This window comes from Pisolithus orientalis, assembly GCF_024613125.1.
Source record: "Pisolithus orientalis strain OTSU chromosome Unknown F5J12scaffold_8, whole genome shotgun sequence".
NCBI lineage: Eukaryota > Fungi > Basidiomycota > Agaricomycetes > Boletales > Pisolithaceae > Pisolithus > Pisolithus orientalis.
The window spans coordinates 885,055-907,164 of record NW_026260789.1 but is presented as its reverse complement, the minus strand read 5'-3'; the positions used below and the strand labels follow the sequence as shown (position 1 = coordinate 907,164).

Here is a 22,110-nt window from a genome sequence, read left to right as displayed (position 1 = left end):
GAACCCCTGCATGCTCGAGCGCGCAGCCTCTTACTGAGTCGCTCGGCAGTGCTCATAATGAAATGACGACCCTGATGGATAGGAGAACGGTGGTTCCAAGTCTACTAAAGCGGGGACAGGGGTCGGCACTGCAATGACGGCCAGCCGTGCTTTCGCAGGTGAAGCGTTGAAGAACGTAGTCAGGTATACAGATTCTCCTCATAACTTGTCTTTTCTCCAAAAATGGGGAAAACGCTAGTGGAGTGCCCTTCTTATCGGGAATCATGCTTCACTGAGCTTTCAACATGTCCATAGAATAAATGCTCTTCCGGTCTATTACAGCCGTAAAATTACGCATGACAGTTTAGATAACGAGCGGAAGAAAGGACCTATTCTGAAGATGGAGAATTGGTGTTAGGAGCACCGACAGGTGAGTGAACCCTAGCTTAGATATTGTGGTAAGTTATCGAGCACTGGTGAATGCCCGTTTTGAAATCTACTCAACAGTCATAGGCGCACAACCCCCCACCAATCAAGGCTCACCATTTATCATGTGAGTGTGGGTGTGATTTCATTGTATCTAGGCTTTCACCAAAGGAGGAGTGCAACGGCCCCCTTTAAATACTCGACACATCCAACGGCACTGAGTGCGCTCGAGGAGTGCAAGGCATTGATCGGAAGCCATAAAGATCCGAAAGAACTGGCAGAGGGTATGACCTCTTGACCACACCCGGTTGCACAGAATTTTTTGGCTCCCAGCTTTCGCAATCGTATGTCTGAACGCGTCGCAAAAAGACCCGTCTCTGGGACTAATCGTCCTGTGATCACGTTCAGCCAGCGTAGGAGTTTGCGTGGTAACTGTTGGACAGAGAAACGTACAAGTCACCCGATCCATACCTTAGGTGGTCGGGTGAAAGTTCCCATAAGACGTGCTTAAAAGGTCTGTCGGTGTTGACAGCTGCGCCTGAACCATATAACCAGGAATGGCCGAGATGATCGGGTGTCAGCTATACAACAGCCTCCTACCTATACATCAGTATATTCCTTAGTTGGCTGCCAGTGCGCAGTAAAATGATCAAGTTGTGATTTGTGGTTACAGTCAACTTAACCACACAGTTCCTGTGTGATAAGCAAGGTGTAGGAAGCGGTGACCAATCTGCAAGGAGTAGTGCAGATGTCGTGAAAGCAAATATATTTTGAATCGATGCCTTGTGACAGTCAATAAAATGGCATCCTTCTGGTCGAACAAGAGGACTCAGACATAGTACGGCATTGACGAACCCATTAATTGTGGCATCTGAATAAGTCACCGAAGATGTTGGTGAGATACCCTACCTCGTGTGCTGGATCATTGCCCGAAGTTTGCATAGCCCATGGAGGCGAAGTCTAAAAAGAGTTGGTACTCCTTCCTTTGAGAAGACTGAATCTGAATCGCCTGAGATTGACGCCTGAGAAGTACCAGCAATGAGATTGTGTATTGATCTTCTTGCCTGATGGCTACAGAGCACTTATGGCGACTCGAGGTGATGATAGCAGCACAGGAGGAACATATGGATGTTCTAGCTGCGAAGAGCATTTAGTTGCGAAAAGGTAGGGAAACGCCACACGGAAGATATACTGGATGTTCCAGCGAAGGACCTGGCTGTAGTATGTACGAGAAATTGGCAGGTGGCGGTGCCGTGCGAACCTCTTGAATGCGCAGTGACGGCGGCAACTGGCTTCATAACGGTGTGTTCTCCTTGTCTTGTATGTTGCCTCCGCTTTTTGAGTCCAAATCCAACAGATACCACAGTCCGACTGCCAAACAATTCTATTCACATGAACTAGTCGTATCCCCAGTCGTTTGTTGTATTTGCACGCGCTCCGAAGCACGCATGTCCATGGACAGCTCCATATCTGCCATGCAGCTCTTTCCTAATTGCGACTAAATCGTTTCTTCCAGCTTTGGGAATGGCCGAAGCGTCTGTCGTGTTTCATGACCAACACCCCAATTTTCCATCAATACTAGGCGCAAGATTGGAATCAAGATGCCTATCGATCGTCTCTCGTGTTTGCTACACTGGTAACAACGCTAGCTTTAGCAGGTCTTGCTACTTCAATTCTGTAACTATTTACCAACCAAAGGTGGCTCCAGGTTGGCCAACTGACAGTGAGATGGAATATGAAGGTGCTAGTACAAGTGCAAAAAACGCTCTTCAGCTATGAGGGAAGAAGGTATATGCCTATTTGCCACTGATCTTTGATCTTAGAGAGTTCAGACTAGTCTTTTTGATGGAAGGAGTACTAAATCCATTTAGAACCTGCCTTCATGGGCTGTGCACACCAGCCAGGGCAATAAGCAATCCATCAAGTAGAGTATATTAGTGGTGCGTGTTTGCCTCCAGATCCACATCCTCTCACCAATGTCCTCAGTGGCGGATCCAGAAGCTATCATTAATGCGTTCGTCAAAACCATACGTCCAGCTTTCATTTCTACCGTGGTACATGCTGCTTTCTCTGCCTCTTTGTTTGCCCTCTTTGTTGTCCTTCTTGCACTCTCCACCAAGGAGTCTCGATGCTGTGTGGTGTTCCCACTGAATGTATTTGCTATCTGCATCGTCCTAAAAATGGGCGTATTACTTGGCTTCAGCGAAGGGAAGGTCGCAGTAGGTCGGCCCTATTGGCTATCGCCAAATATCCCCCTTGCTGGACTTGCTTTCACCCTCTTCCCACCATTACTATGCGACTCGATATTGTTAATTCGCCTCTTTGCACTGTATCCGCTTTCCAGTACACGCCCGGCCACTCTATTGAAGATCTTTGCATTCCCATTCTGCATCAAATGCGCCCGAGTAGTAATTCTTGTGTGTTACTTGTCGATATTTAGGTTGATTATCCACTGATTCCATATGCAGACTCTTTTCTTTAACAAATATGTTGGTTCTGCGACGACTGCAGAAGGTCTCGCCCAGAGTGAAGACAGCACCTGGTTTTGTAACCCTTATATGGTCGCAGAATGGACGATGCAAATAGTGGACACATCAGGAAAATAACACTTTACTGTTTTTGACTTTTTGTGACTAATGTGACTTGTTGGGAAGGAATCTACTATCATTACCCATGTCCTGCAGGCATGGCTGCACTTTTCTTGCTGATTTTGGTCTTGTTCAAACCACCTAATTCATAGCTTTCAGTAGATACCACATACATTCAAATTGATGGAGGTTCCAAAGAGATATTGTGATTTTTCTCTCAGACAGTGTGCATCACACCAATGGCTCAATATCTCTGAATTTTCAGACATTTTCTAGTCTTCTTGGCTTAGATATATCATCACTTAGTTGTCTCAATAGATTCTGTTCTCTTTTCATTCTTCAAAATGCTGTATATGGCCAAAAAAAAAGTACAGATAGTAGGTTCCTTCCCAAAAAGTCACAAATAGTCACAATAGTCACAAAAAAGTCAAAAAAAGTCACAAAAAGGTCAAAAATAGTAAAGTGTTAATTTCCTGATGCAACATGTGAGTTGATAAACTGGAAATGCTTCATTCAAAGTCCTAGCTGGTTCCTTTCTGAAAGGGTATTCTGTTACCCTCTTCCATTATAACCTCCATGTCTGCATGATTTTGGTAAAGCACCATGAGTATGTTTTCCCATATCTTTGCAGGTGGACTGAACAGCACATATTTCCCATCATGCAGCAGGTGGAATGCCAGCCTGTATCCACCAAATCTTTTACATTTCTGCCACCAATTTCATCTTCCCTCTAATCTTCAACATTGTACTAATCATCTTCAACACAACTATTGTTCCTAGTGATGAACTCTTACTCATTGGCTCATTGCTGTGGTTGATCAACAACTATGTAACTGGCATTGATGTACTGTGTGCAATGGTCTGGTTCTCCAGACCAGAGTGGGTTCGAACTCGCAGCAAGCCATTATCTGATGACATGTTTTCACTCAAACCGGACTTGCAAAGGGTATATGACACTGGCAGGGAATGTGGGAGTGAAGGTGTGATGGTTGGTAAGAAGTTTGCCACACCTGACATGACAGGCTTGGACACTGGCCCTGCAGTGGAAGAGGATAAGTACTGTACAGTGTGACCCCCAACCCTTCTGAAGTCAAAACCACATTAGGTTCTTTGTAACATACAGTGTACAAGAGATTGCTTGTGACTGGTGCACACAGGCAGCTGAGCTGGTCATCCCATCCCCAATTTGAGTAGATGCCAAAGTCACTTTTTCATTTTATGGGGATGTGCCAAATTCCCAATATACTTATTGATCAAGTGCAGTAGATGGACACTTGAAGGTGTGTTCAAAGGCCATTTTATGGTCTGCCTAGGTCTCTCAAACCTAGAGACATCAATCACCTGCATCTTATTCAGCTGTGAGATCAAATGAATGGAGGCAGGGAGGTGAATCCAGCCAATGCAGTTTACCTGTTATGGTTCCTCCAGCCACAAAGTGGTTTGAGGTGGTTAAGGGGGGAGGTGGGGGGTGTTAAACAAGGTGGTGCGAGTAGAATTGCCATGAGGCATGAGCACAGTCACTACTGCTGTTCAGGACATGAAGCTTTGTGGACCTAAAGTGTACCTAGGGGGGAAAGGAAGAAGTCCCATCCAAGCATTCCATTGGCACTGTCCCCATAATACCTAGCTCAGAAGTCTGCGTAGCACCTCATTATGCACACTGCTGACTGGTATGGTATGGTTGATGAGTTCATGCTTCTTCAGCGATCCTGGGCAACAGCCAGTTGTTGTGGGCCTCCTATATCATAAAGTTATTCTTAGTGTTCAAGTTGTATTCTTGCACACTGCTCTCACCAGAAATGAGCAGACTGTTATGCCCATGTCAGGGGTCTTTCCTTTTTCAACTTCTCATGGTCATGTGTGTCACAAGCCTTGTTGTGTCTCTAATAGTCATTGCCATCCTAGGGGTTCATATGCTGCAAGGCTCTTTCAGATCTCCAGCTGTCAAGGTATTTCCAATACCTGTTGAGGCTGCACCTCCCACTTGATCCAGTGTTCCACTGCCCTCTCTGATGGTTTACTTCTTGTCCGATGACTCATCTCTGACTTGTTTATATTGCTCACTTGTTGTACTATAGCTCTGGTGTCTGGCTCCTTGCTGCGCATTGATTGTGCAGCCAGTATAGCCTTTGTTCCCTTGCCTATCCTCATCATATGACACCATATGACTCCCATTGACTTATTTGTTTGTCTGATTGTTTCATTGATTACTGTGGATACGTGTCACAATGTGTCCTGTTGTGACTGGTGTGGTACTTGTGCTAGGAGGTATATAGTTCTGTGTACATTACCATGTATCCTCAGTTTTTTGATAGCTTGCAACTCAGCTAACTTCCTTCTCTTTCATCCTCATTCCCTCCTCTGTGTGATCTCAAAAGAACTCACCAGAAGGAGCAAATCTCTGTCAGACCTCAGAGATAACTGAGCCATAGGGGTTATGATATGTTTGGCCCATAGACTCCCCCTTGCATGTGTCATGCCTATTCCATTTGAAGAAGTCACTGCACTCAGGCATAACAAAATCGAAAAACTCTACACAGCTTTTGGGACTCATTGACCTCTTTGAAAAAAGTCTACTCATCCTTGGTTACTGAACTTCAACAAACCATATCTCTTGTCACACATGGCTTGTTGCTCTCCCTACATGTAAAGACTAACTTGCCTTCGTCTGCTTCCTTGAATAACAAGATAAAGAAGCATCCCTCTACTCTCAATCAGTCTCATTGCTCTACAGGCAGCCACTAGGCTTTAATAGATCACCTCCCTAGAGCCAGCACTCGTGTCTCCCTATGCATAAAGTCACTCATGCACTACAACTACCCCTTTTATGCTGATAGGCTTCTTTTGAGAAATAAATCCTCCCTCAGCCTCCATTGTCACTACCTGTAAAAGTGTCTAACCCTCAGAAATCGAAGCCCCCAGTCCCTCCTCATCCTAATCCTCTTGGGCTCAGCAGGAACCCCCCACTACCACCCATCCCGCTAGGAAGGCTTGGTCCTTCAGTTACCACAACAAACCCCTGGTTATCTTATCTATCCCAGTTTAGGGATTCAGAAGTCATGCTTAGTTCAGAAGAAGAAGATGATCAGAAGTCTGAGACTTCTTTTGGATCAGTCCTCAAAGAAGAACAAGAAGCTCACACCCAAGAAGAAATGTCCATGACAATTGGTCATGGAGATTCGGTTCCTGAAATGCCCCCAAGGACTATTTCGGAAGAGGGACTGAGACAGAGGTTGGAAGAACAAAGAGTCACTATGGCAGAGGAGCTCTGCTCAGCTATGCATGCAACTAACAGTGACCTGTTCCCAACAGGTATGCCTATGGACTCAGCCCTATGTGAATGGTATTGTCGAAATTTTGGAAAGGTAATCCCCCCAGAGGTCCCCATCAGAGGGTCCAGTAAGGGTAAGGCCCCAGCCAATGACAATGACACATATGAATGCCACCCACCCAATGGATGTTGGGAGTTTAATGTCAGGCATCCTGGAGAATATGACAGAAGCCACAATGGGCTTCAGACCTGGATTACACAGGTCAAAGGTTACTTGAACCTGAACAAGCATGTTTACAATTTGGAGCCTCTCAAGATTTCATTTGCACTCACATATATGACTAAGGGTGCTGCCATGTTGTTTGCAAAGAACTATCAAAACAAAAACAAGATGCTTGATGGAACAATTTACTACACTGACACCTTTCAAAGGTTCGTTGAAAGGCTGAAGGCAACCTTCAAGTCAGGTGATCAGACCACCCTCGCTATCTTATGTCTCTTGGACATCCAACAAGGCAAATAAGAACTCGAGGCCTATATTGCCGAATTTACAGGGCTTGTTAACAAGGCTCAGCTCAAAGAAGAATCACGTGAAGCAGGGATCTTCTTTGGAAAAGGATTGCAGAAAGAATACTGCAATTGGGTTCTTAATTCTGGACATGCCCCTTCCACAGTTATTGAGTGGATACAGTGCGCAGGAGAAGCAAGAACCATGATCACTATGAAGCACATCCTAGAAGGGAAGGAATCTCAGTATGAAAGAAAGTTCATTTATTACTGAGGAAACTCCTGAGATCCTGATGTGATGGACATCGACAAATGTAAATGGAATGTCAGATGTTCCAGCTTGAAAATTAAATGCTTCAATTGTGGAGCTGAAGGTCACATCAAGTGTGACTGTAAAGTCAAGGTGAAGACTCAACTATCCAATGTCTGCATCGTCCTCTTGGAGGATGGAACAAAGACCGCCTATGTTGGAGATTGTGAAGCAAATCTGGTGGAACAGAGGTTGTTGGGTTTTTAAAGGGGACTGATGAATTTCCTGCATCAGTCAGTCCTGTCGCTGTGTTATCCACTAAATGTACTCCTATAGATGATGAATTGAATATACAAATTCATTCCCCTCTTGGATTAGTCATACTACCAGATTACAAGGCAGGAATATGGGCCTGTATTGGCTCAGGCACTGAAGTCTCCCTTATCTTGGAACAAATGGTTCAAAAACTTGGGATCCCAACTTATTGGGTGAAAAGCAAGTTCAAGACCACCTTGTTTACTGGAAAGGATGTGGAATGGGTGACCCAAAAGGTAACCCTGAAGATGGAGATCAAGGAGTGCACTGTTCAAGTCAAGTGTTATGTGGGGCCCCTTGTTGGAAAAGAACACATCCTCCTAGGGATGCCATTCTTAAAAGAGTTCAAACCAAGAATGAACTGGGAAACTGGCAAAATTATGTGCTGGGATGATGGGTATGTACCTGAGAAGAAAAGCTCATGTTTGGTTGGACAGGTATCATTAAATCCTAAGGATTTGGATGATATGAAGGAATCTCCTGGTCTACCCCTGGGAGTGGTAAAACAGGGCTCAGGTAAAACCCCCAAGGTTATAATTAATAAAACCACTTTGTCCACAGAACTTGAGGCTGCCCTAGCAAGCAGAAAGGAGGAAGTTAAGCTTCCTGAATTTTACAAAGAGTTTGCCAAGGTGTTCGCAGAAGATGATATCCTGCTCCTGACACATCAGCCAGGACTGGATCATGAGATTAGACTCCATGAAGACTTCAAACTGAAGAAAGCGATGGTATATCTGATGTCTCCTGATGAACTTAAAGTTTTAGATGAGTTCCTGGATGAAAACCTTAAATGTAAAAAGATTTGACTGTTGACCTTGCCTCAAGTGGCACCAGTGTTTTTCATAGCAAAGAAAGATGGGAAGAAGTGGCTAATTCAAGACTACCACTACCTAAACTCATTCACCATCCCAGATGCACACCTGCTGCCGAATGCACAGGCTCTGTTTGATGAGCTTGTTGAATCCAAATTCTACACCAAGTTTGATATTCGTTGGGGTTTTACTAACCTTTGGGTTAAGGAAGAAGATGAGTGGAAAGGAGCATTTATCATGCCAAGGGGCCTTTTTGAACCCATGGTAATGTTCTTTGGACAGTGTAACTCACCTCCTTCGTTCCAAAGGTATATGGACAAAACCTTTGAGTCTCAAAGAGGGAAACAGGTAGGATACATGGATGATGTCACCATCCATGCCAAAACAAGGGAAGATCTTTGAACTTGGGTTTGCAAGTTCCTGATGATCTGTGAAAAAGAAGGCCTTCACCTCAAGATTAGCAAATGTGTCTTTGAGGCCAAAGAAATTGAATTCCTTGGAATGATTATAGGAAAAGGGTGTATGGAGACTTCACCAACGAAGACTGATGCCATTAGTACCTGGGAAGCCCCCTGACAATCTTACTGGGCTTTGCAGATTCCTTGGATTCTGTAATTTCTATCGCAAATTTATCCCCTCCTTTTCAAGCATCACCAGACCTCTTCACAACCTTACTAAGAAAGGGGTTTCCTACCAATGGACTCCAGAATGCAATTCCATGTTTGAAAGGTTGAAATATTTGTTATGCTCCTCCCTGGTCCTCACTATCCCTGACTTCTCGAAGCCTTTCACCCTCTTCATGGATGCTTCTAAACTCAGTACCAGCACAGTTCTTGCCCAAAAAGGAGCTGATGACAAGTGGCATCTGTGTTCCTACCTTTCACAGTCCTTGGTGGGTGCCAAACAGCAGTACCAGGTCTATGATCTCGAGATGCTTGCTGTAATTCATGCTCTTAAGGCTTTCCACCCCTACCTCCTCTCCCCTGTTGAACCTATGGTGGTCTTTACCAATCAAAAAAACTTGGAATATTATCGTGGGCCTCAACAGCTCACTCCCCACCAGGCCTGCTGGGCCACCACCATCCAGTCTTATCCTGTTCACTTCTCCTGGCAAGCTGGTCACCTACAGGTCCCAGCCAACACTCTTTCATGCAAAGGCACCCTCGAAGAGCCCACCCCCATGGCCACAGTCCTTCCACCAGACCTTTGGCTTTTGGAGGGGGTGAATCCCCAGATTCACCTTTTTTCACCCTCTTTTTCAATAACAAAAATACAAAAACAACTAAAAATTAACCATCTCTGCCAAGTTGGATGTCTACCCACAGGGAAACAGCATCCCAAATTGAACTCAAAGCTGTATTCTCACCTGCTTGAGGAAAAGTCAAAGGAGGATTGGCTGCCTGACACTCGCCCTTTGAGGAAAGCAGTAAAAGGAGTGTGGGGAGTATATGCTATCTCCATGGACCTGTATGAACATGTCAAGAATGACACACCAAAGGATTCGACAGGCCTGGAACCCAGGGATAACATCACCATTGCAGATGATGGAACAAAATGGTTCAGAACTATGTGGTTGTACATTTCCCCCAAAGATCATCATCATTGCATGTGCTCATATCACGACCACAAGTTGGCAGGACACCCTGGACAGAAGGCAATGTTTGCAAAGATGCGAAAGGAAGTATGGTGGGAAGGTATGGGAAAGGATATACAAACTTATGTGTCAGGATGCCCCTTGTGCCAGACCACCAAGGTCATGACTCACCCACTGACACTGCCTGTGATCCCTCATGATATGCCCAAGACTGCGTTCCCATTCCAGCAAATATCTATGGATCTCATTATGGATCTCCTGGTATCGGGAGAACAAAAGTATGATTCTATTCTCATGGTTGTCAATCAGGGGCTGTCCAAAGCTGCCCTGTTTGTCCTGTGCCACAAAACAATTGACTCTGTCAGGATCGCCTGACTCTTCCATCAGTTCATTTATTCCCAGTTTGGTGTTCCTGAGTCAGTGATCTCTGATTGAGGACTGCAGTTTGTGTCTTCCTTCACTAAAGAACTTTATAAAGCGATAGGGGTGACCCCTAAACTCTCAATGGGATACCATCCACAAACTAATGGAGAAAGTGAACATGTCAATCAGGAGGTGGAGGGATATCTTTGGCTGTACTGTGCTGAATTGCCAAATTCCTGGGCAGCAAAACTTCCGACTGCCAAGTTTGCTCACAATTCCTGAATCCACTCTGTGCATCAAATGACACTGTTTTCATTGCTCCTGGGATATGACCCATCCCCCTATCTGGAAGCATGGCTAACCACGGTACCCTTGGTCGATGAAAGGTTGGAAAGGCTAGCCTCAAGCTGAGATGTCGCCATCCTTGTGCACAAGAAAGCACAGGATTTGATGTGTTCATGCTCAAAAGGGGTTTATGTACTGCCCAAGGTTGGAGATCAGGTTCTCCTTGATACCGGGCACCTTCACATCAAAAACCAGTGCAATAAGATTGCACCCTGATGTCTTGGACCATTCAAGGTGACTCAGGTGGTCTCTCTGGTCATGTTCTGATTGGAGCTCCCCCTGACTTGGAAAGTTCATCCCATGTTTCATGGCTCTTGCATCTTCCCTTTCACTGAAAATGGCATGTATGGTGCTGTGCCCACAGCAGCATTGCCAGAACTGGTGGATGATGAGGTTGAATGGGAGGTTGAGTCAATAATTAATCACAAGGTTGATGGGCACAGAGGTAAGAGGCAATACTTGGTAAAATGGAAAGGGTTCCCACATTTGTCAAATACTTGGGAACCCAAGGAACATATAAAGGACCATGCCTCCAACGCCCTCTCTCAGTACAAGCTTGCTCACCACCTAAGAAACTAAATGGATTCCCCTCAGTCTGTCAACATGGAAAATGACTATGCTGACCTCCCCCTTGCAGAATCCATTTATGACCCTGCAGCTGACTGAGATGACCTCTTCATCCCCCCCATCGCTGTCTATGCCCCGACCCCACCTCCAACAACCTCCACTGGCTTTCCTGACTTGTACCCCTCATCCCCTGTCTCGTAACCTCGCTTGTCATCTCCCCCTGTCACCCACTCTCTCTGACCACATCCACATGCATCCTTCTCGGTTAAGAGGGTCCCCACCCCCAAGGCCAGAGTCTCCCTCACAGGGGACAGTAACCAGCAGGGAAAGGGAAAGGGTAAGGTGCGGGTTGACAATGACCCCAATGATAGAACAGCTGGCAGTGGTTCCACCAATGCTCCCGAACCTACCCACCTACACTCTGCCTTCACCACCTACTCTGACAGTGCTCAATGCACCACACTCGACCTCCTTGCTGCTGCAGCCCTTGCCAGGGATGATGAGCCACAACTACCAGTCACAGCAGCTGACTACCTGGATGTTATTAGGGCACTTGACATCTTCCACAACAGGGACAACATTGACGGGTGCTCACCAGAGCAGGTTACATATTTTGGGCTGTTGTCTGAAATCTACAGAGTGACAGACATGATCAATGCTGTGGTCTCCAAAATTTGTACCTGGAAGTTGTCCAGCACTGCACCCCTGTCAGAAGTAATCATGGTCAACATGCTGGAAAGAGGTTCTTTGGAACTTTTAGAAGCCATGATGGGTGGTGCCTACCATCACCTTCGCCATCAACAGATCAGTGAGTTTCTCACCCCACCTGCTTCCCATCTTCTTGATCAGATACACCTGAAACAAGAGGAACCATCGGTTTCCTGTGAACAGAAAGAAGAGAAGCAGGTGGAACAGGAGAAGGTTGACAAGTGGCAAAAAATAGAGTTGGGTTGCATCGACTCAGAGGACTTGTATAAAGAGGTTGGTGCTTGCCTCAGTACAGGGACTTACAACTCTGTTTGGGAGGTTCTACTGCAGGATGCATCATGGGCTGGATTGCACAAACACTACCATAATGCCATCCACTCCACCAACCCTCTCCCTGTGTCTCCCTTTGTCCCCATCCCTCTTGATCAACTTCAGTTCTATCTCAGAGGCCAGACCCCTGTCCCTACAGACCATGTCCTGTACCAACACACATGCTTCCAGTGTCATTACCTGGGGCATTGGTCGTGCCACAATGGACATGGCTCCCACTTCACTCTGGCCCTCAAGGAACTGCCATCTCCATCGCCACCATTGCCCATGGCCTCATGAACTCACTCCCATGTTTATACTACTCACCGACCCCTTCTGCCTGCCCTGCTAACATGTCTGGCTCATCCTCAAGGGTCTGAGGACCTTAGAGGGGGGGGTGATGTTATGCCCACATCAGGGGTCTTTCCTTTTTTGACTTCTCATGGTCACGTGCATCACATGCCTTGTCGTGTCTCTAATAGTCATTGCCATCCTAGGGGTTCATATGCTGCAAGGCTCTTTCAGATCTCCAGCTGTCAAGGTATTTCCAATACCTGTTGAGGCTGCACCTCCCACTTGATACAGTGTTCCACCACCCTCTCTGATGGACAACTTGTTTACTTCTTGTCCAATGACTCATCTCTGACTCGTTTATATTGCTCACTTGTTGTACTATAGCTCTGGTGTCTGGCTCCTTGCTGCACATTGATTGCGCAGCTGGTATAGCCTTCATTCCCTTGCCTATCCCAATCATATGACACCATATGACTCCTGTTGACTTATTTATTTGTCTGATTGTTTTGTTGATTACTGTGGATTTGTGTTGTGATGCATCCTGTCATGACTGGTGTGGTACTCATGCTAGGAGGTATATAGTTCTGTGTACATTACCATGTATCCTCAGTTTTTCGATAGCTTGCAACTCAGCTAACTTCCTTCTCTTTCATCCTCATTCCCTCCTCTGTGTGATCTCAAAAGAACTCACCAGAAGGAGCAAATCTCTGTCAGACCTCAGAGATAACTGAGCCATAGGGGTTATGATATGTTCAGCCTGTAGACTCCCCTTTGCATGCGTCATGCCTATTCCATTTGAAGAAGTCACTGTGCTCAGGCATAACACAGACAGGAACTGTCTGCAATGTCCCTCCCCACCCTGTCAGTCTGATCATCATGCACAGTGTGCTTTGCCATATTGCTACCTTGTGTGTCTTGCCCCAGAGTCTGTCAGCATGGATCAGAGCCATTGTTTAAAACAGATATGGTTCCAGTTTTGACAGGTTGAGATGGTGGGTACATGCACAAAGAAATGATGCATCTATAATGTCAGCTCCCATCCAAACACAAGGTGAGCTAGAGGCAAATGGACACATCTCCTTGACTGTCCTGAGACTGATTCGAAATGTGGGCTGCTTTCACAACATCTATACTCCTTGCAGACTGGTTGCCAGTTGCCACACCCTGTGTCCATGATGAAAAGATTGTACTGGAAATGGCTATGGCTATGAAACACAGTGCAGTCTTCAAATGTGCACTGGCAGCAAACTAAGGAAACATATAAGTACATACTGACTTAAGGCTGATGTGGACATGTCGACTATCCCAAGTTCAGTCAGCTGAACACATTGTTATTAATACTACCACCCAGCCTCACCAAGCTCATCATGTTTATTTCTTGCTCTGGTGTCTGGCTCCTCACTGCACCTTGATGGCACAGCCAGTATAGCCCTGGTTTCCTTACCTACCCCCATCTTTGACACCATATGACTCTTTCTTATTTCATTGTTTACTGCTGCAGATACTTACCATCACCTTGGTGTGACTTGTACAGTAGTCTTGTCCTGAGGTATTTATACAGCTGTACCATACAGTGTATCCTCAGTTTTTCAATAGCTTGCAACTCAGCTTCATCCCTTCACTTTCATCCTTGTTCCCTCCCTGCTGTGATCTCAGAAGAACTCACCAGTGGAGCAAACCTCTGTCAGACTTTTGCAATAACTGAGCCATAGGGGTTATGACAAGTTTGGCCCATAGACTCCCCCTCATGCCACTCATGACTAGTCCATTTGATGAAGTCACTTGGCTCAGGCATAACATTCTTCAGCAACAGAGATGCCTTGGAATACCAAGTTGACTTACACCCCTCTTCCTATCTAGTCAATGAAGACCTAGAGGAGGATGCTGATGAAGAGGACCAATGTGCCTTAGCAAGGGCTGATGCACAGGTAGAAGAGTTGAAGAACACTATCAAGAAAAAGAAGACAGCTCACTTCAACAGCATAGAAGTCCCAGTTTGTCATCAAAGGCCAGCACTAGCAGTCCCAGCATTGGTCAACATGCCAGCAGCCCCTATCCCAGTCAGTAATCCCACTCCAGCTAACCCTGCCTTGTCTTTGGAAGCCCCAGCAGCCAGAAAAACCCCAGTTGCTCCTAATCTTACAGATCTCTGGAAGCTTAAGCCATCTACAAATTCTGCACCTCAATTCTGTTACCAAAGCAGCTTTGATGAGGCTGCAGTGACCAAGTGGATTGTAAACCAGGTCTTAGATGCAAAGATGGAAATCTCCACTAAAGACCTATTAGCTGTCAGCCCAGAGATTTGCAAGCAGGTCAGAGAACTGGCTGTGATGAAGAAGATAATGATTGGGAGTTTAGAAACCACATCAGATGCGACACCCTTGGCTGCCTGGGCATCCTATGAGCAGTACTGGGTCAGAGACACAGAAGGGAAGTGCATAGGCCTCATTATGGCTCCCTTACATGCTGTCAATGGAGTCTTGATGGACAAACTTCACATCAAATGTATTCTGGACAGCAGATGCCAGGTAGTGGCCTTGCAATGGGAGTTGTGGGAAGTCTTAGAGGCCCCCCTCTGTACTGACATGACCATGACTCTGGAGGCTGCGAACCAATCCAAAGAAAGCACCCTTGGGGTCATAGAGAATGCCACCTTGCACATAGGAAATGTCAAGGCCCATCTACAAATCCAAGTTGTTGATTGTGCACCTTTTGACTTACTGCTTGGTTGACCCTTCTTCTGCCTACTCTCCAGTGTCCTTTGTGATTTCCCTGATGGAGAACAGTCTCTAGAAATCCACAACCCTAATTCCAGGAAACAAGTTTTAATTCTGACATGACTTTGCAACAGACTGCAACCCCTTCCATGTTTCATAAATTCCAAAGATGAAGAAGACTTCTTCATGCAAAAACAAATGTGTCACCACATGAATCCACCTGAACAGGGTTTTTAATATTGGTTGAGGACTTGTATGATCTGCAAGGAAACCAGGACTGTGCTTTCTCTGTGTGTTCACTTTATGTTTCTGATCTGCCTTTATACCCTTTGAAGTCTACTATGTTTTTGCCCACAGACACTGCTATAAATTCCACTGCAGAATTTATCTATGATTTATGAGGCAACAGTATGCCCCCTGTCAATCCCTTTGATACCAGTTCCATTTCTCCAACTGATCCTTTCTTGTTTTTGACTGCTACTACCATTTCTCCACTGACAATCTCTGCCTTATGCTCTACTTATCAGTTTGATCCCATTTATCATGTCTTAAAGTACAAATCTGTGGTGAGGAAGGTGAGGCCAGTACTGACATCAATGCCAGCAGAATTCCAGGTAAAGCATCAGGAGGCCAAAGACCCACTTGTGGATCTGCCTGTTTTACCTACTCATCCCCCTCTGTTCATGCCAGGTTCCAGGTTTACTCAGGAGAAAGCTGATGAGCTCAATCTGGACCTGGCAAGGTTCCTTTGGCCTATGGAATTAGACCTAGTATGATGGTTGGTCAGGGAGAAAGAGGATGCCTTTGCTTGGGATGCTTTGGAAAGAGGGACCTTTTGAGAGGACATGTTCCCACCCCTGAAGATACCTATGCTAGCCCACAAGCCTTGGATTGAGTGAAATATTCCCATTCCTCCTGCTATTTTCTGTGAAGTTGTTAACATCATCAAAGAAAAGATTTCCATGGGGGTTTATGAACCATCTACTTTGTCCTATTGCTCAAAATGGCTCTGCATAGTCAAGAAGGATGGAAAATCTCTGCACCTTGTACATGACTTACAACCTCTAAACACCATTTCTATCCAGGACTCAGCCATTCCCCCCTTCATTGATTCAATTGCTGAAGCCTTTGCTTGCCATTGGGTCTGTGGAATCTTAGATCTTATGGTTGGATACAATCATTGCACCATACATGATGATTACTGCGACCTCACTACCTTCCAAACTCCTATCAGTACCCTTCAACTCACCAAACTTCCTATGGGCTACATGAATGCCATCCAAATTTTCCATGGAGACATCTGTTGGATTTTAAAGGACAAAATTCCAGAAGTCACCATTCCATTTATTGATGACTATCCTATTAAAGGCCCCAAATCCCACTACCAAAATCCTGATGGGACCTATGAAACAATTCCACAGAATTCTGGGATTAGACACTTCATCTGGAAGCACCTGCAGAACATCAACTGAATCTTACACCATCTGCACCATGCAGGAGCCACTGTGTTGGCAAAGAAATGCATCATTGCTGCACTGTCCATCAGTGGTTGGGCATAAGGTGTTGTTCAAGGGTAGAATTCCAGACAAAACCAAAGTCCATAGGGTTAAAGATTGGCCTTACTGCACAAACATTACTGAAGTACATGGATTTTTAGGTCTCTGCTTGTACTGCAGGATCTTCATCAAAGACTTTGCCAAACATGCCTGTCCCCTTGTCAAGCTGACCAAGAAGGACATCCCCTTTGAACTCCATGAAAAACATAGGGAAGTGATGGAGTACCTCTGCCAAGCAATCATCTCATCCCCTGCATTGTGAACTATTGACTATAGTTCAGAAAGGAAAATCATCTTAGCAGTCAACACCTCTAACATCACTGTTGGGTACCTCCTCATGCAGGAGGGGGAAGACAGAAAATGCTACCCTGCTAGGTTTGGCTTGATAACCCTCAATGATCACAAACACTGCTACAGCCAAGCTAAGCTAGAGCTATTTGGACTTTTCCATGCTTTGCATGACATCTGACTTCATATCTTTGGTGTGCAGAATTTAGTTGTTGAGGTGGATGCATGGTATATCAAAGGGATGATTAACAATCCTGACCTACAGCCTAACATGACCATAAATCATTGGATCACTGGAATTCTCCTATTTGACTTTGAGCTTGGCCATGTTCCAGCACACAAGGACACAGCACCAGATGGACTTTCAAGGAGGCCAAGAGCAGAAGAAGATGAGGAGGGAGATGAGGACTATGAGGATTGGATAGATGAATGTGGTGCCTTTACTGTCAAGCTCTTGAATCATAGGGAAGCATGTTTTGAGTCTCAACCTTACCCCTTGGAAGTTCCAAGCATCATGTCAGACTCACCTCTCACCCTGTCACAGAGCCTAGGTATCTTTACCACTGAAGAATTGGTGCCAGGAAACCTCAAGACTGAAATTCTGAGATCAGAGAAAGTGAAGCAGAGAGAGGGGAGGACGAGAGTGGTGAAGGAGTTTTTGGAGATGAAGAAAATGCCAGAAGGGTTGGAAGAAGTGGATTTGGAAAGCCTAGTGCATCTTGTGACTTGGTATTTCATGAAAGGAGGGGAACTGTGGAGGAAGGATCCCCAGGGGTGGCATCAGCTTGTGGTACCCACACAAATGCCTTGGGATTCTCCACCAGGCCCATGATGACCTGGGGCACAAGGGTATCTTCTTGACTCACATGCATTTGCTGACTTGCTTTTGGTGGCCCATGCTAGAGCAGGACATCTGTTGGTATGTTAAATCATGCCACAAGTGCCAGATCTGCTGTTTGGATTGCATTCATATTCTGCCAGTTGTTGCCATTCCTGAACCCCTATTCTACAAGGCATATATGGACACATTCCTAATGCTGAAGTCAAATGTGCAGCTCCTCTTGACAAGTATCCTTTGGTGTCTTCTGGCACATGGTCTTGACCCTTGCCTCTTGCTGCTTGGCCCCAGGTATGTGCTGACAGTGCCTTGGCCAACCTCTCAGCCTCCAAGCACACCCTCTCCTCTACCCACTCCTAGTAGTCCTCAAAGAGGTCATCTACATGGAATTGTCACTGCCCTTCTGGCCAACAAAGATCTGCTACTGCTATGGCCACCAGGATCATCTCATTCTGCTGCATTGCAGATTCTTTGGTCATGTTGCAAAGGTTAGCATCATGCACCTTTAGGATGGAGATTCTGTTCTTGTTGACATACTTCCACCACAAGTAAATGCTGGCCTGGGGATCTGTCAGCACATTGTATTGCATGAGTCTCTGGTGCACTCACCCAAGTCTGGTCCCAGTCCCCCATCCACTCATATATTGCCTCTAAGCTCTCTTCAGGTTGTGGTGCCATGTCAATTAGCACCCTAATGTGCCTCAGAGCTGCTGCCAGTGAGGTGATTGCCTGGTCCCTCACGCTGCATACTAGTTGTGTGTCATGGATCAAGTAGGCTTGCATGTCAAAGAACAGGTATGGGCTTGGGTAGTGGATATGGGTGTAGCTGGGGAGTGAAAGTTTGATGAGTGGTGAACCACCTTTAGAGTTGCTATCTGTGTGTGTTCCACAAGTTCAAGAGTTCTCAGAGTCTAAGTGCATATATTGAGTCTACTGCATCTACAGTGCCTCCAGTGGTCTTTGTCTCTCTTGCATCTCCCAATCCTGCACACCTTATCCCATATCCCCCTCACCTCAAATACACTCTTGTCACAAATCAGCTTCTCAGAATTTCATATACCCATCTCACTGTTCCTTCCACATCCACATCCCTCTGGATTTAACTTCTGTGACCCTCACATGTATTCCCCACCCCTTCTAGGGTAATCTTCAACTTCTCCTTCCACACAGCACCCCTTGGGACAATCCTAGGGAATTCTCCCTTCAGCTTTTCTCTAGTCACATGCTTCTCAGAAGATCTAAGATCAGTGTGCAATGGACATAACTGTCAACAAGGTAACATGTGAAAACTACCATCTGGGAGATGTGCCACCAAGAGCATAGAGCAGCAAATCAGCAACATTGGGTCATGCAGTATTAGGGGGAGAGAAGAAAGGTGCATGCTGCAAGATAAAAATGGCTATCATCAGTGGATAAATGGGCTGACAATAGCCATCCCAATGGTTAAGTCATTCAACACACCCACCACAAGGAGGAGACAAATAGCAAACACATTCAGTTGGAATACCATGCTATGTCAAGACTCTTTGGTAGAAAGTGCAAAAAGGAATATAGAGGGTAAACAGATGGGAGGAGAAAGTGGCATGCACATCAGAAAGGTTGAAAGATGGATGCACAAAACCTGTGAACCCACCAATGATATACAGCACCTGGACCCACCACCAAGGATATCTGTGAGGTCTGATCTGCATCCAAACATATAGATGTGCCAGTAATAAGTATGGTCTACTTACCTTATGAACTGGATGATTGATTGATCCCCTACATGGTTTGCACAGCCCATTGTGGTCAACTCTAAAAGCATTAGTGCTTACTCCTTCCATTGCGAACACCTTGAAACCACATAATGACATATTGACCTTCTTCGCCTGATGGTCAATGGGCAATTTCCATATGTGTTTCACCTCACAATCAGCTGGCCACCACAGGAGCTGCAGTTCATTAATAAATTCTGCTGAGCTAGAATCCATGTTAATGAAATCACTGCAATGAAAGCATGTTGCAATATTGGAGACCTCCTAACTCCAACTTTGGGCCTGGGACACATGGATTGTCTGAATCTGCAAAAGAAAAAGTAATCAAGAAAGAGCTGTGCTGTTTGAATAGTTCTCAGCCACTTGCAGTGTTCAAACATTCACTCCTGCACATATGACTTCACTTTCCCTTGCAGTTGCTTAGGCCCTGTTCGGAATGCCAGTTGAAAAATTTTGAAAAAAAGATACAGAAAATTTCTCTCATGGTGTCACATGACATAGGTTGTGGGAAGGTCTCATGTGATATATGTTTATGTGAGCATATCAATCTATGTGCTAACCATGCAATGCTGTCCTTATGGATACCAATGCCAATGCTCAACACAAGGTTGCACACCAATGTCATCTTCTGGCCCTACTTTCATGTCTTATTGCCCATGCCTGCTGCTACTACCAGCTTTTATTTTTTTCTGCTTCTACACCAATCCCTTATCACACCTCCATCCTCACCAGTGAAGCTTGGGTTTACAAACTGCTAGATGGCCATCTGCAGTGCATCAAGAACAACCTCAGTGTTCAAAAAGAGCAATTTGAAGCCCTTGTATCCATTCTATGTGACTGTGGTTTTTCTAGAAGCTGCTGTGGTATCTCTGTCAAAGAACAACTTGCTATCTTTCTCCACTTCTGCATCACTGGACTTTCCTCTTGCCATGTCAGTGAAAGGTTTCAACATACACTGGAAACCATAGCCAAGTGAGTTATATTATTCTTGATCTGAAATAATGGAGCTGTACAGTTTTCAGATACTTCAAACTCATCCTCATTGAGTTTTCATCCAATCCTTTCTACTCCTCACAAGTCAAATTCCCCAATTCAACAACCCCCCCCCCCCCCCCCCATCTGAAACTATTACTCATGATCCATGCTTTATTTTTTTTTGTGACTGCATTGGTGCTGTTGATGGTATGCATATCCAGGCATATGTGCCCCTAGAAGAACAGGTGACTTGGTGGAACCACAAGGGGTATCTATCTCAAAACTGCCTCTTCATATGCAACTTTGACTTGTGCTTTACATATGCACTCTGTGGCTGGGATGGCTCAGTTGCTGATGCCACTCCCTGGTGTGATGCATATACAAATGACTTGCACATTCCTCTAGGCAAGTATCTGCTGGCTGATGCTGGATTTGGTAGCTGCAATGCATTGCTCATACCATACCAGGGAATCCATTACCACTTGAAGGAGTGGCATCAGTCAAAGACATTGATTTCCAGGAAGACAACTATGACAGTCTTCTTCCTGAACTTGGAGGTGAGGTACTGAGTACTGCAGAGAGGCAGCATGCAGAACAGTGTCATGACGAGATTGCTTGGTCAATGTGGGAAGAGAATCTGGACAAGCATTGCTGCTGTGGAATACCTCCACCTGCATAAACTGATAGTACTACATAGCATTCATGTATTGTTCATGTATTTTCATCAGTCACATCTGGTTGTATTGCATTCAAATTGCATCATATTGTCCAAAGAAACTGCAGTAAAAGATGATGCATGCTACATTGTATACAGACTTTGTGACAAACTACTCAAACAATGTTACCTGACTTGCAAACTTGTAACAATTTCCACTGGATCCACCTGATGTGCATGTTCTCCTCGAGTTTGTTGAAGATAATAATTTGGTTTGTGTTGCCAGGAGCAGCAAGGTAGTTGAGTATCTTGAAGTGATCCTGCTGAGGCATATCAAGGGTGTTAATAATAAGCATTGCCATCTCCATACTTTCTTCAGTGGTTGTCTTGACTGGCACAGAGGGCATGGGGCTCATAGCAAGGCCACTGAGACTTTGTACCATTTGCTGCAATGCATCTCAGCCTTCCATCTGCATATTTGCCTGTTCACTGAGCAGATGAGACTGTGTCTGCTTGGACACTGACCCAGCATCAGAGCCTGCACTGTCCACCATCTTGCATTTTCCACAACTGACACTGGTCAGTGCCAAGGAGCTACTGGAAACTGTGGAAGGTGCAAGGAATGTGGAAGGGAGCAAGGGGGTGGGGGAACTTGATGCTGGTGTGTTAGGAGTTTGAGGAATGACAAAGGGAGAAAGTGAAGTTGATGCCACCTGGTTGGAAGTCAACTGGGTGCTGGGGGTGGGTGTATCTGTTTTTTTCTTGGATTTTCCCCTTGGAGGATGGATGACATATTTGCCCTTCTCTGTTCCAGGCAAGAGCCAGTCCATGAGATGGAGGTGAGGCCACCCAGTGTTCTTGAACTTCTCTACTTTGTGATTAGCCTACAATTATGGTAAGCATGTGTGATTGCAGGTAGATAAGAGCAATCAATACCTGCACCTGTGCAAGCCACCAAGGATCATTGTCATTTGTAATTCCACAACCATGCTCATCCAA

At 45.4% G+C, this 22,110-nt stretch overlaps 2 protein-coding genes across 2 annotated transcripts; both read left to right on the top strand.

The window, feature by feature from the left end:
* Nucleotides 1-2,381: 2,381 nt before the first annotated feature.
* Nucleotides 2,382-3,011, top strand: F5J12DRAFT_891029 (uncharacterized protein; the record flags this gene model as incomplete). Its single annotated transcript, XM_051747444.1, has 2 exons — nucleotides 2,382-2,822; nucleotides 2,874-3,011. The coding sequence occupies 2 exons, from the start codon at nucleotides 2,382-2,384 to the stop codon at nucleotides 3,009-3,011; spliced, it is 579 nt and encodes a 192-aa protein (XP_051601900.1).
* A 470-nt stretch (nucleotides 3,012-3,481) lies between these two features.
* Nucleotides 3,482-4,200, top strand: F5J12DRAFT_547293 (uncharacterized protein). The gene is made up of 2 exons (XM_051740003.1): nucleotides 3,482-3,600; nucleotides 3,662-4,200. The coding sequence occupies exons 1-2, from the start codon at nucleotides 3,597-3,599 to the stop codon at nucleotides 4,063-4,065; spliced, it is 408 nt and encodes a 135-aa protein (XP_051601899.1). The 5' UTR covers nucleotides 3,482-3,596; the 3' UTR covers nucleotides 4,066-4,200.
* The last annotated feature ends 17,910 nt before the right edge of the window (nucleotides 4,201-22,110 follow it).